The sequence below is a fragment of the Chelonoidis abingdonii genome, chromosome 2, assembly GCF_003597395.2.
Source record: "Chelonoidis abingdonii isolate Lonesome George chromosome 2, CheloAbing_2.0, whole genome shotgun sequence".
Taxonomy (NCBI): Eukaryota; Metazoa; Chordata; order Testudines; family Testudinidae; genus Chelonoidis; species Chelonoidis abingdonii.
Window position 1 is genome coordinate 272,596,474 of NC_133770.1, and position 12,381 is coordinate 272,608,854.

General features: G+C 38.5%; 1 protein-coding gene across 4 annotated transcripts in view; it reads right to left on the reverse strand.

The window, feature by feature from the left end:
• Positions 1 to 12,381, reverse strand: part of CSMD3 (CUB and Sushi multiple domains 3) — a 1,318,842-nt gene that overhangs the window by 348,272 nt on the left and 958,189 nt on the right. For all 4 annotated transcript variants that reach the window (XM_075063193.1, XM_075063192.1, XM_075063195.1 and 1 more), the window contains one exon: positions 11,450 to 11,652. In XM_075063193.1, coding sequence (XP_074919294.1) covers positions 11,450 to 11,652 — 203 coding nt within the window. The remainder of the gene's footprint in view (positions 1 to 11,449; positions 11,653 to 12,381) is intronic.

The following is a 12,381-nucleotide window of genomic DNA, read 5'->3' on the forward strand; positions in this document are numbered from 1 at the left end:
AGTCGTGGGTATTGCAAGGTAGACATAGCCTGAATCACTTGACAAAGAACAGACAGGAAATATATAATAGAATTAAACCCACGTCTTTGCAGGGGTGGCTCTAGACATTTCGCTGCCCCAAGCATGGCGGCATGCTGTGGTGGGTGCTCTGCCGGTCGCAGGCATGCCGCCGAAGACTGGCTGCCTGCTGCCCTCCTGGCGATCAGCAGAGCGCCCCCTGCGGCATGCCGCCCCAAGCACGCGCTTGGCGTGCTGGGGCCTGGAGCCACCCCTGTGTCTTTGAGTCCCACAAAAAAGTGTTCAAACCAGTGGTGGACAACCTGCAGTGTGCAGGCTGCAAGTGGCCCATCAGTGTAATCTGATTGCAGGCTGCGAGATTTTGCTGACGTGGACCATCCAACTGTCCTCAAGCACAGCCCCTTTCAGCTCCCAGTGGCAGTGGTTTACCATTCCTGGCCAATGAGAGTTGTTGGAACATGCCAGAAGCCTCAACTGCATATATATATATATGCAGTTTGGATCTTTAAGATGTGAGACCCCTTTTAACTCAACTAACTATTTACAAGATGATCAAAAGACCCCCTGCTTATTTTTAGCCCCTGCACATGGTACTTTCACTCAGTATATAATAAACTGTATATAACACTTTTCATCTGACGATCTCAAAGCATTTTAAAAAGACAAATATCATCCCCATTTTACAGAAGGGAAAATTGAGGTACAGAACACGAAAGTGATTTGCCCAAGGAAAAACAATGAGTCAGTAGAAAGGCCTGAAAAAGAATCTACTGTTTCCTAACTTTCTGCAGCTCTCCATCTACTCTCCACATTTCCTCTGTATAATCCATATAAGACTCTATTCCTACAGAAAGACTTAGAGCCTGCACCAAGTCAACTTCCAGCAACCTTAATTGAGAAGTTCACTAACATGCTGTGACTTTTCTGTAGCGGGCTGCTCTCATACCTGCAGCAGAATAGACTGTAGACTAATCAGTATAATATGGGAACCAAATACAAATTTACAATATGCGTAAGTAAGAAGAACTCACGTTAGTCAGCTGGGGAAAAAGCTTCTTTGCAGGTGGAGGATAGAGAGCAGCATGCCCAGGCCTCATGCAGATTTCCTCCCTAATCGGGGGTGCTGCTCAGCCAGACAATCAAGATCTCCTTTACGTACAGTAGGGGCACTCAAACAACTTGTTTTATTACCTGAAGGCTACTATGGCTGGCCAGCTCCCACCACCACTTTAGACATTCATATACTATGGTGAATGGGGTCATAAAAGTGTCCATAGGCAGACCCCTGTAATGATGTTTCATGCAGCAACTAGAAGAGGAAGTGACACCCAGAATAATTTAACCCATATATCTCAGAATCTATTTTTCCTGGCTATTGTAAAATGAAAAAATAAAATACATGTTATAATCTAAATCTTCAAAATATTTTAGTTGCCAACATTTCAAAGCCACTGACACATATCAATTTATTACTAAGGCATCGTTTTGATTGTGCACCATTTAGATCAGATGTCATCTTTAAATAATTTAATGAAACAAAAATTATTAACAAAAAAGAAAGGATTAATAAGGAAGATACAGAGAACTCTGTTAGAAATACAGCATAAAAGTATTTCCATTCATTATGGCTCAGCATTTGGGTCAGAGAACAGATTTCTTTTTTTTTTTTTTTCCACTTTCAGCTTTGTTTTTTTTTGTTTTGTTTTATAGAAAACTATTAGGTTCTGGGGTGATCTCCATTAGTAGGTGAAGAAAGCCCCATTGGTTCATCACTTTATTAAAGGCCAGATTTGTTATCTCAGATGTGTTGTACACATTTTCACATAGCTTGAAAAGAAAGAATGTTAGCAGATTTGTCAGGATTCAAGATGTGTTTTACAAATAAGAAATTAAAATTTGGACTATAATCACTAGTTTGAGGGACAGTACATTACTAATCTAGAATCAAATGTTTCTCTGATTTATGACATTTTCATGACTAAACCAAAATTTACTCTTAGTCGTACATTTGTAAATCTAGAGTTACTCCACTGAAATCAAGAGTTTTACTTGGGCTTTAAAGAGGTGTTAATGGGAGCATTTTGTCCCAGTGGGGTTGCGTATGGTTTAAGTCAGGACAGAGTTTGAGCCTTAGGGTTCATTTTAATTAAAATTAAAATAAATACTCAAAAATGTATAGCTTCTGCAGAAACAGGGCCAAGGAAACCATTTTTTTCTTCTGTCAATTGTTAGTTGTTCTCACATAGGAATACTACGGCCTAAAGTACCTCTGGCTACAAGCCACCAACAGGATGTTTTATGTGCAAACATTAATTCACAATATCTACCTGGATAGAGAAAACACATCCCATATACTACTAGTCTAAGAGTGAGGAAGAGCTAACAATTACTGCTGCTGCTAGTACCAATCACTAACCTGTGACAGGAATTGAAAGCTTTTCATGGGCACCAATGTAACTAGCTGTACTCTTAAAAATGATTGCCAGCTTGAAAGAGAGAGAGATGGGCAGCGAGTGACAGAAGAAATAAATCCATAGAACAGCTTCATATGTTTTAGTCTTTCAATGGTCCAGGAGCTCTTAACAAAACAAAAACATAGGCCCAAAACTCAGGAGTCTGTGCATTAATGAATATTTCTGACAGGAAATTTCTCTCAAATCTCTGAAACCTGCACATCAAACACCAAATTAAATTTAATGGCCTAATTTAAAGCCTACTGAAATTGTTAGATCAGGCCCTGAAAGAATAGAGGTGAAAAAATTGTCTCTTACAGAGCAAACAACAGGAAAAAAGTCTTATCTTTTCTGTTTAAGGGGGTAAAAGAGTAACTATACATTAAGGAGTGACACCTGTACCAACAACACTGTAAAACGTAAAGAAAACAACCCAGTAGTACAGAAAACTGCTGAATCTTAGAAATTCTTTCTGAAACCCACAGAAAATTAAGGACAGCTGCACTAGAAGTCTCTGCTATTAGAGAAATAAAGCACAAAATTGAAGAAATTTCATCTCAGGAAACCTTCCCAAATGGAACAGTGTGGGAACATGGGGTTGCCAAACAAAGTAGAGAAGCAGAAAATCTGGGGGACAGATGCAGTCATAAATCAGTGACCAGATAGGAGTACAGTGCTAAGCCTGGAACTCTATTAAAGGTTGTCTACTATTTACAAAATCGTTTGAAAACCATGTATTGTTAGGAGATTACAATAGCTTATATTTTAGGTTTTCGATGTCTCTCTTAACAGTCAGTTATGGGTTGTAATAAAACATATTTAAGATATGTTCACATAGATATACAATATATATTTTAACATTTTTTGGGGGGGAGTTAAAATACAACTGGTATTGTCAGGTTAACTATTACATGGATATGAGTACAATGTCTTGTTTCAATATATTTTAAACATTAATTATAAACAACTCAACAAATATCACACAAAGAAAAAGTACAACATGGTAACTGTTAACTGTGCCATTTTAGACTCACAATCAACTGAAGTTAGTTGATTCATTGGTAGTTGTTTGGTTATTTAATTTGTGTATTTGAGGTCTGTGGGGGAGAGGGGAAAGGATTATCTTTATATTTCAATTAATTGCTATCATATTAATTATAATTATAGTGTCTAATCCAAAGTCCACTGAAGTCTATGGAAAGATTCTTGTAAACTTCAGTGGGCTTTGGATCAGGCCCCCAGTCCAATAATGAAACAATAAAAAGATGGATTGAAATTATGCTCTGGAAGTCAGGAAAGCAAACTTTGTTTAAAGAAATCTTAGGAAGTCCATCTTCCAACTGCTTGAATGACGCCTTCACTTCAAAAACCATCTCTCTCTCTACTATCCATTACTTTTTAGTTGCAATGCAGGCAATGTCAAGTGAAGAAAAGCTTTTTGATCAATGTTAATTCATCTGTCTGGACCTGGATTGTATAGTGGATTGTATGTCAGAGACAAAACAGATATTTGTTCCTTTTTCTTTTTATTTCAGTTGTTTGCAGGAACGGATTTGTGCTTCATGCAGACTCTTATGGCCCGATGGGAGTATTCCTGATTTTTATTTGGGATATTCAAAATCAGAATGAGGCTCAGGGTATCCTGTCTCAGCCAGATGACAAGGAAAATGTGATACTGATAATCCCTTCATGTTTGTGTGCTACATTTGGACACATCATTGTAAAACCATTCTCAGTAAATAGCGTCATCCTCAGATTCATGGCTTGGAACCTTTGGCATCAGATTTTTAATTACATCATGGATTGTAACCCTCTCTCTTAGATGGGATGTCCAAAATTCTAATATTGTAGTAGAACTATTGACTTTTCAAACACTCTCATTTTCCTGAAGTGCCTGCACACACAGTTTTCTGTCCACTCTGTTTTTATTACACTTTTCCCCACTATTTGTTATTTACGTTCCAGTGGACACTCCTTGCAGTTTCATTCTCTCAGTTTTATTTTACTTGGTCTCAAAGGAGTCAATGGAAGTCTGAAAGGTATTTAGTTTAAAATTAAGAGATGCAAGAAGTTCTGTTATTGAAGTTGCCCATAAGGTGTTGAAAAATGCAGAGGCCACCCTGGGCCTAAAGGAGGATGCTATACCTATGACTTGCACTCCCCATATATGAGGTGCAAAGTCTTGTGCACCTAAGGCATTGGAAAATGCAGAGCTCACCCTAGCCTTAAAAGAAGACTTCAGACCTATGGCAAAGTCATGTCCATCACCCTTAAAATTAAGACATGTTTTAGGCATTTTTTTTTCTTTGTTTACATTAGATTTTTAAAATGCACAGAGATTGTGAGTTTCAAAAGCTCGGATTCATTTTTCCCCTCTCTAGTTCAGGAGTCCAGATACTGATTGGAAGAAAGATGATTTAATAAGGATACCAATGTCAAGCTGAGAAGCAATTTAGCACTGTGGGGATGTGGTTGCTAAAGTGTGTATCATATATGAAGCAGTAATGCAGAACACTCTCTAAAGGAACATGTAAAACAAAAAACCCACTCCAAAATTTTGTGAAAATTTTGCCTGAAACCAGGACAGGAGGCATTTATTATTCTCTAGCCTCCTCACAGGAAATGCTACCATGCCAGAACATCTCATCTCCATTGTCTTCTTTTCCACCTCAATGCAATTGCCTCTGGCCTGGCCTGTGCGTCTATTGTTCTCATACACCATGGCAAATGGAACAATACAAAAACAGGATGACCAACCATTCTTTCCCTTTTCCCAGCAATGCAACATAATATTAATCTAGAACTGCTATAATAATAGTGATTGTGTGTAAATGTATTTTATATGTTTTACCTTAAGTAATACAAAAATACATTTATATTACCTTAAGTAATTAACAGAAATACAACTATTAATTATTTTGTGGAATACTTCTAAAGCATGTCACAGACATTTACACATAATCACTGTTATTGTAGCAGTTCTAGATTAATATTATATTGCATTGCTGGGAAGGGGGAAAAAATGGGAGATCAGCCTGTTTTTGTATTGTTCCGTATATGTATGTATGTATGTATGTATGTATGTATGTATGTATGTATGTGTGTGTGTGTGTGTGAGAGAGAGAGAGAGAGAGAGAGAGATTCATCATTTTAATGTCATGATATGTTCTTTTAGGATAAATTTATCAATATTAAGTTTATCCTTGATTTGAATTGGAATAGACAGAACAGTAACAGATGAAGTATTTACCCAGGCCTCTGAAGTGACAACTGAATATATCAAAGCCATATTTACTTGGGTTTTATGAGAGTTATTAAAATTATTTGGAGGAGAATTATTTGAGGAAACTTAAGAGATGTTATTACATAAAATAAAGAGAATTGGAACAGAGGAAGTAACATTTTCTCTAAGAAATAATTTTTAAGAAAACAATATACATATCTGAGTAAATCTTTCAGTCTTCAAGAGTCTTGCATTCTCTGTTCACACTTTCCTTAGATAATTATTATTAGTTTGAGGTTAAATAAGCGTAATAAAGCATGCAAATGATGTTTGATCCTTTCTGCAGTACATCCATCTGCTTGAAACAGGGCATGTCTAGCCTCAAACCACGAAAAGTAGGTACAAGTTACTGAGTCAGGATGTCCTGTCCTATTGTAATGACAGTTTGGACTCGATGATTTACATTATTATAAAACTAGCCTGTCCCTCAAAAGATCAAACTTACAGAGACTAGATGTTTTTCCTATTAAAGACAAAGGTAAAATCCTCAGTTTTCAATGGGAGCAGGATGGGGCACAGAGTGGGTATCAGTTACAGACTGTTGGTCTGATCCTGCGTCCACTGAAGGCAATGGACCATTTACCCACATTACAACCCAAATAATCTATGTTAAAAGAGCACTATTATGATTGTGAAGTCAAGTACCCCAAAGTTAGAAAATGCCAGAATTAAGATTGCCTGTGCAAATTTATCCTGGCTTCCTTGCTCACTTGCATTATGATTCAGTCTCTAATTACATCATTATCAAATTTTTTTTTAACTCATATACCCATGCAACAGACTGAACGGCGCTCATTTAATGAGCAGCTATTCAATATTTTGTTTTTTCCTTATTGTTCAAAGCATGGCCCCAATTTTTTATTTTTTTTTTACAGCAGGCTCTTCAAACTCTGCACTGATGACAGAATTATTCATTTTATCACGGGCTTTTCAATGGCACTCATCACTATAGTATTCAAATGCTTCACAAACATTAATTAATTTAGCTTCTCAAAAGTCATATACAGTTAGGGGTGGTATTATCCCCATTTTACAGATAGGGAGATGAGACACAGAGAGATTAAGGTCAAAAGCAATCACTAATTTTGGGGCCCAATCTGAGACACTTAGAATTTTATTGCTTCAGAGTACTTAGCATTATATAGCACTTTATATACTCAAGCTCAGCTTCTGTTGACTTCAGCTGCTGATGTGAGTGCCAGCAATTCTGCAAATCAAGCACAGAGTTTCAAGTTGAACACCCAGAAAATAAGGAACACCCAAGTAATGACCACCTCCAAAAGTCCAGTTTAAGTGACTGGCTAAGCATCACACAGAAATTCTGTGGTAGAGACAGGGATATAATCCAGTTCTCCAGGGCAGCATTCAACTCCCTAGCCATGAGACCCCTTCTTCTCTTCCTGAAATCACCTGTTTCATTCACTACACATCTTCCATCTTCTATAAGAAATGAGGTAGGGGTCCTACCTACGACAGCATCCTCCATTACATAATCTTCATTCATCTCCTCAAATGGGCTTATCATGTGACGTGAATAATGTAAGGAACCCATAGGAAGAAAAGATTATGTGATTGTGTAATTAAAGACAAACATAATGTTTATGTACAAAGGGACTGAATTAAGGTAGCTCATAGTCTGACCTCTTCAACCCCCTCTCTTGTTGCCCAGCCAGTCCCAGTTCTCCAAGCCCATGAAAGCTCCTTGTCAAATATATCTCTCCTCCCTCTCACCCATGCTCCCTCCACTAGTCCCAGTCTCCCCACCCCCAGCCCCTCATCTGATTTTAGTGCCCCCTAGTCAACTGAGTCCCAGTCCCCCAATGCCAATTGCCTCAGTGGATTCCTAGCCCCAGTCCCCTTGGCTAACCAGTCCCAGTCTGCACTCATCCTCCCTCACTAAGCCCAGACTTCCCCCTCAAATCCTAGTCTCAGTTTCTTTTCCCTCCAGTCCACCTCACCAGATTATTTGTCCTAATCTACTCCTTTCCCCATGCCCCAGCCCAGCTTTTGGCCTCTCTGCACTGGACTCAGATTGTTTCCTCCTCCATTCTACTTGGGTGCCAGTAGGAGAGACAGACTCCCTGCTTTCAGTTCCAGTGCCCAGCCTCACCATGGCCCAGAGGAACTTGGATCAGCCTTTACAGGAGAAGTCTGTCTTCATCCCTATAGCCGTTGGCTAGAGCATGCTCAGCTGCTTTGAATAAATGACACATGCACAGTCTGGTTAGTGACAGTAACTGTTAGAGTAGTGGTCACCAAGGTGGTGCTCATGGGCGCCATGGCGCCAGTCAGGGCATTTATGTGCTCTCACCTAGTGCCCAGCAGGGGAGAGAAGCCGCAGCCCCGCACCTGACGGGGACAGAGAACTCAAGGGCTGCAGGCTGCGGGCACCAATGTTCTCGGTTTCTGGCAGGCGCAGGGCCGCGGCTTAAGCCAGAGACAAGCCGCAGCCCCACGCCTGCCGGGAACAGAGAACTCCGGGGCTGCAGGTGCCAGTGTTCTCTCTCCTCACAACTTCCTCCGGCTTCTCTCTTCTCTCTGGATTCACATATTATGTTATATTAAATAAGATGTTTTTCATATTATTTAATGTACAAATACAAAATAAGCCTTGAAAAAGTGTTGGTGCCTGCCACACTCTTCTGAAAACATGAATATGCTCCTGGCCACAAAAAGGTTGGGGACTACTGTGTTAGAGGTTTGAGCATGCACAGTGAGGACAGAATCTTTGAGGACTTTAGCTGCTAATATCTAAGAAGTCTCTATTGAACTGCAATTTTTCAAAGGTTTATAACTTGGATAAATTTCAGTAGGTTTTCACAAGGATAGAAAAAGACATAGTCCTGACACAAGGGCAACTCCCTGTCAAATTTCAAGTCCCTGCTCCAAAGCTTGGGAACAGCACAGCATATAAAAGAAAAATCTAAAGATTTATTTTTAACAGAGACAAAATACTTTATTTTTCCCTAGCTTAGTTCTTGGAAATGGCTGAACAGTTTTGGCTGAGATAGATAGATAGATAGATAGATAGATAGATAGATTACCCTAATGTAGACACTTCCATGTAAAATTTCAGCCAAAATAGTTCAAGTCTGGCAAAATTATAAGCAACTAAAATAAGGTATTATAATGAGAAGCACGAGATAACATTAATATCAGATGGTGCCACCAGCTCTGCATATAGTAAAGTAGATAAAAGAATGATAACTATTGTTTAATCTCTCTTATACTATACGTATAATACAGTATATCCCCTTTTACATGCATCTCCTTTTCTTTCAAGACCACTGTGGCATTACATCCTTTTTATTATTAACTATTTTCTAAATCTCCCTATTCATATATATTGCACAATCTATAAATGGAATCAAATTCTATTCTAATTCATTGCAGGGAATCAATTTGCTCTGGCTATCTCATCAGTTGCATCCACTGGAGTCATTGAGTTATGCACATGTAGTTTTGTAGCTACATCGCAGAATACAGAGCTGTACAAACTGACAGTGAATGTGTGAGCATCCCGTTCTAATAATAAACATTTAATTTAACTAAAAAAACACTCACTATCATGTGAATAATTAAACATATAATTTACATTGCCACTGATTAAAATTACTAGCACACAAAAAGATGTTAATAATCCTATTGGATACTCAAAATCTACATTTCAAGAAACAGCAAAAGGAGAGTAAAAGCTAGTATTTTTTGTTTGTTAATTAAACCCTAAGAGAAACTATGCTGTCATCATCTGTTTTATTCAAGAAGCATTAGACAATCAAATAAAGTATATTAGAACCTGAAATTATCTCCCTTCCGCTCTCCCTCTTTTATTTTAATTTATTTTAACTAAAAGCAGGAATTTACTCTTTGTTTTGAATAGAGAATACAGAGTATCTACCCCAATTGTACAATATATACTCTGAGAGAAAGCACTGGATTTTCTCAAAATGTTCAATTTGTTGATGAGTCTGTGAATTAAAATTAATGGAAGTTGGACAATTTAAGAAATATGTGATGTCAGCCTCACCTATTTTTGGTGTCCCTGTCACTAAGAGACTTGTGTGCAGATGGGAACAGAGGTATGCAAGAGCCTTGGGCTGGAGGTGAAGCTGAGTGTTGAAGCCATAACTTTTCATGGACTCCTCACAGTACTGTCTAAGAGCCTCATCTTTGATGGTGGGAATACGGAGAAGTGAATCTCTGTTCATATGAACTCCTGTAGTTCATCAGAATGAAGTTCCACTCTGATAGTGCATAGGAGGCTTGTCAGAGGGGAGATCCTCTCTGCAATACTTTGCCCCTGCCTCTCTCCCAGCTCAAGCACATTTATCCCACCTCACTCCATACACAGGGACAATTCCCCCATTGTCTGTGCTCAGCCTCATGCTCCCTCCCTCTAGCCATATGCACTTCTATTGACTAGCTAAATGACCAAGCACACCATTCTCCCACCATGTCCCTCCACAACATATTACCCCAAACACCAACTAAGAAAGTGTGACTAAGGATTGAGAAGGAAGGCTGCCTACGGGTATGTATAGGAGCGTGGTGGAGCAGGGCTGTGTGAGATAAACAGTGGGGACAATATTTTGAGGGCTGTGGGAGAACCAGGTTCATTTGTGTGGGGGAGAGGGATAATCAGGAATTTGTGTGGGGAGCCACATGGCTGTAGAAAGAGCATGAGACTTCCCACCATTGAAGCCTCTACCATGGCTGTAGAAAGAGCAGGGAAAGGGAATTCTCACTACAGAAGCTTCTTCCACTCAACCTCTGTCAGTCACACAGATCACATTCACCTCACCCCCGAGCTACTTATCTCCAAGGTATTTGTATGTATGTGCACATACATATATATGAATATTCTTACAACAGAGTGAGTGGGATTAATATCAAACATACAGAGCCTAAATTAAGCAAAGTTAAGGAGTGTCAAGCTGCTGAAGAAAATGATACTACTGGATCCACTCCTTCAATACTTATTGGAAAAATACTCTTAGACTTTCTTTGAAGTCTGGTAGTTTTGCCTTAGTAAGTAGATCAGGTCTTATAACTAATGGTTTGTCACAGTAAAGATCTGGAAAATGATTGCTTGGAATTACTTAAAAAATAAAAATAAAAGTTACATTATTTTTTTGGTTTAACCATTAAAAAAGTAGTAATATTGGAGTAACATTTTAAAACCACAATTGTATTGCCTGATTGTTAAACCCAGTAGATGAAGCAGTGCAAGAAGGCAAGCAGGAGAAAACCATTGTTCTTTCTTCGGCTCTCTTCGGCCAATCCAAAGGCAGCAGGATCTCTGCACAGAGCTTTCTGAAAGCAGTTATGTTAGCTCCAGTTCCTTCTTCTATAGATCAGAGAAGGGTGGAATATGTGACACTCCTACCTCTACCTCCTTTGTGACAAGCCACTGGCCCTAATTATTAGCATTCTTGCTGTCTGTCAGCTGCCTCTGAAGCCATGTCAACGTAGCAAAAGTCATGGATTTTTTTTAAACCATGGAAACAACAATTTCTGTCACAAACATTACAAAAATATGGCTTTATAATCCGTACTACAATTTGGAGGCTTATTCTGCTTCTATTGAAGTTGATGAAAATTATGTCATTAATTTCAGTGAGAGGGAGGAAGAACATGACCACAATTGGCTCAAAGAGCACTATATAAGATTCTATTTAAAAAAATATTAACTTACTTGAAAACTGGATGGTAAACCCAGATTTGCTTATATAAAAGTCTGTGTCAAATTGAATAGTCACGATGTTCAGTGTGCTGTGAATGCTTTCTGGAATAAGAGATCCACTAATTTCCTTGAGGAGCATCTCATTTTCTGGTGGCCCATCCCAAACTCGTAATATATCATGTGATGCTTCGGTATCGAAAGCAAGAAACTGGAGGCTGTAAAGCATCATGATAGTTCTGTCAGCCTTTTCCCCCCCCAGAAACATCTCTTTAATTATAATATTAAAATCAATATAGCAAGTAAATCTGAATTTACACAAATATTTCTCCATATTGCTTTTGATACTATGAACCATAAAAGTAAAGATGCGAACATATATTAAACCTACAAAGTATTTTGATAATGCTTTGAATTTTTCTTTGAATCTAACTATATTTGAGTTTACATACAATACGGGTTGGGCTATTCAAATACAGGTTGAACTTCTCTAGTCTGGCACCCTCAGGACCTGACTGGTGCCGAAACAGAGAATTTGCCAAACCATGGGAGATCAATATTTTAGCGAGTGGGTCTCTTTTTATTTTTATCTTGCCAAGGAGAATAACCGGAACAATGCTTGCAATGCCACCTCACCAAGGCTTACCGGTTCTCTTCATAACAAAGTCTTAGTGTTGTTACATGGTTTTACTGTTTTGGGACAAAGAAATAAACAGATAAAGCATAAAAAAAAAACAAAATAAAATCATGCCCGACCACAGATGTCGCCGGACCAAAGAGTGTTGGACTAGACAGGTTCAACCTGTAATCCAAATGATTTTATTTTAAAGAGCATTTCAGGTATTATTTTCTTAGTCATGTTAAAACAACATCATGTTATATATGTCAAAATCTGATCAACACAAATTAAAATGTACTCATATAATTCTTTTGGAAATACATATGTT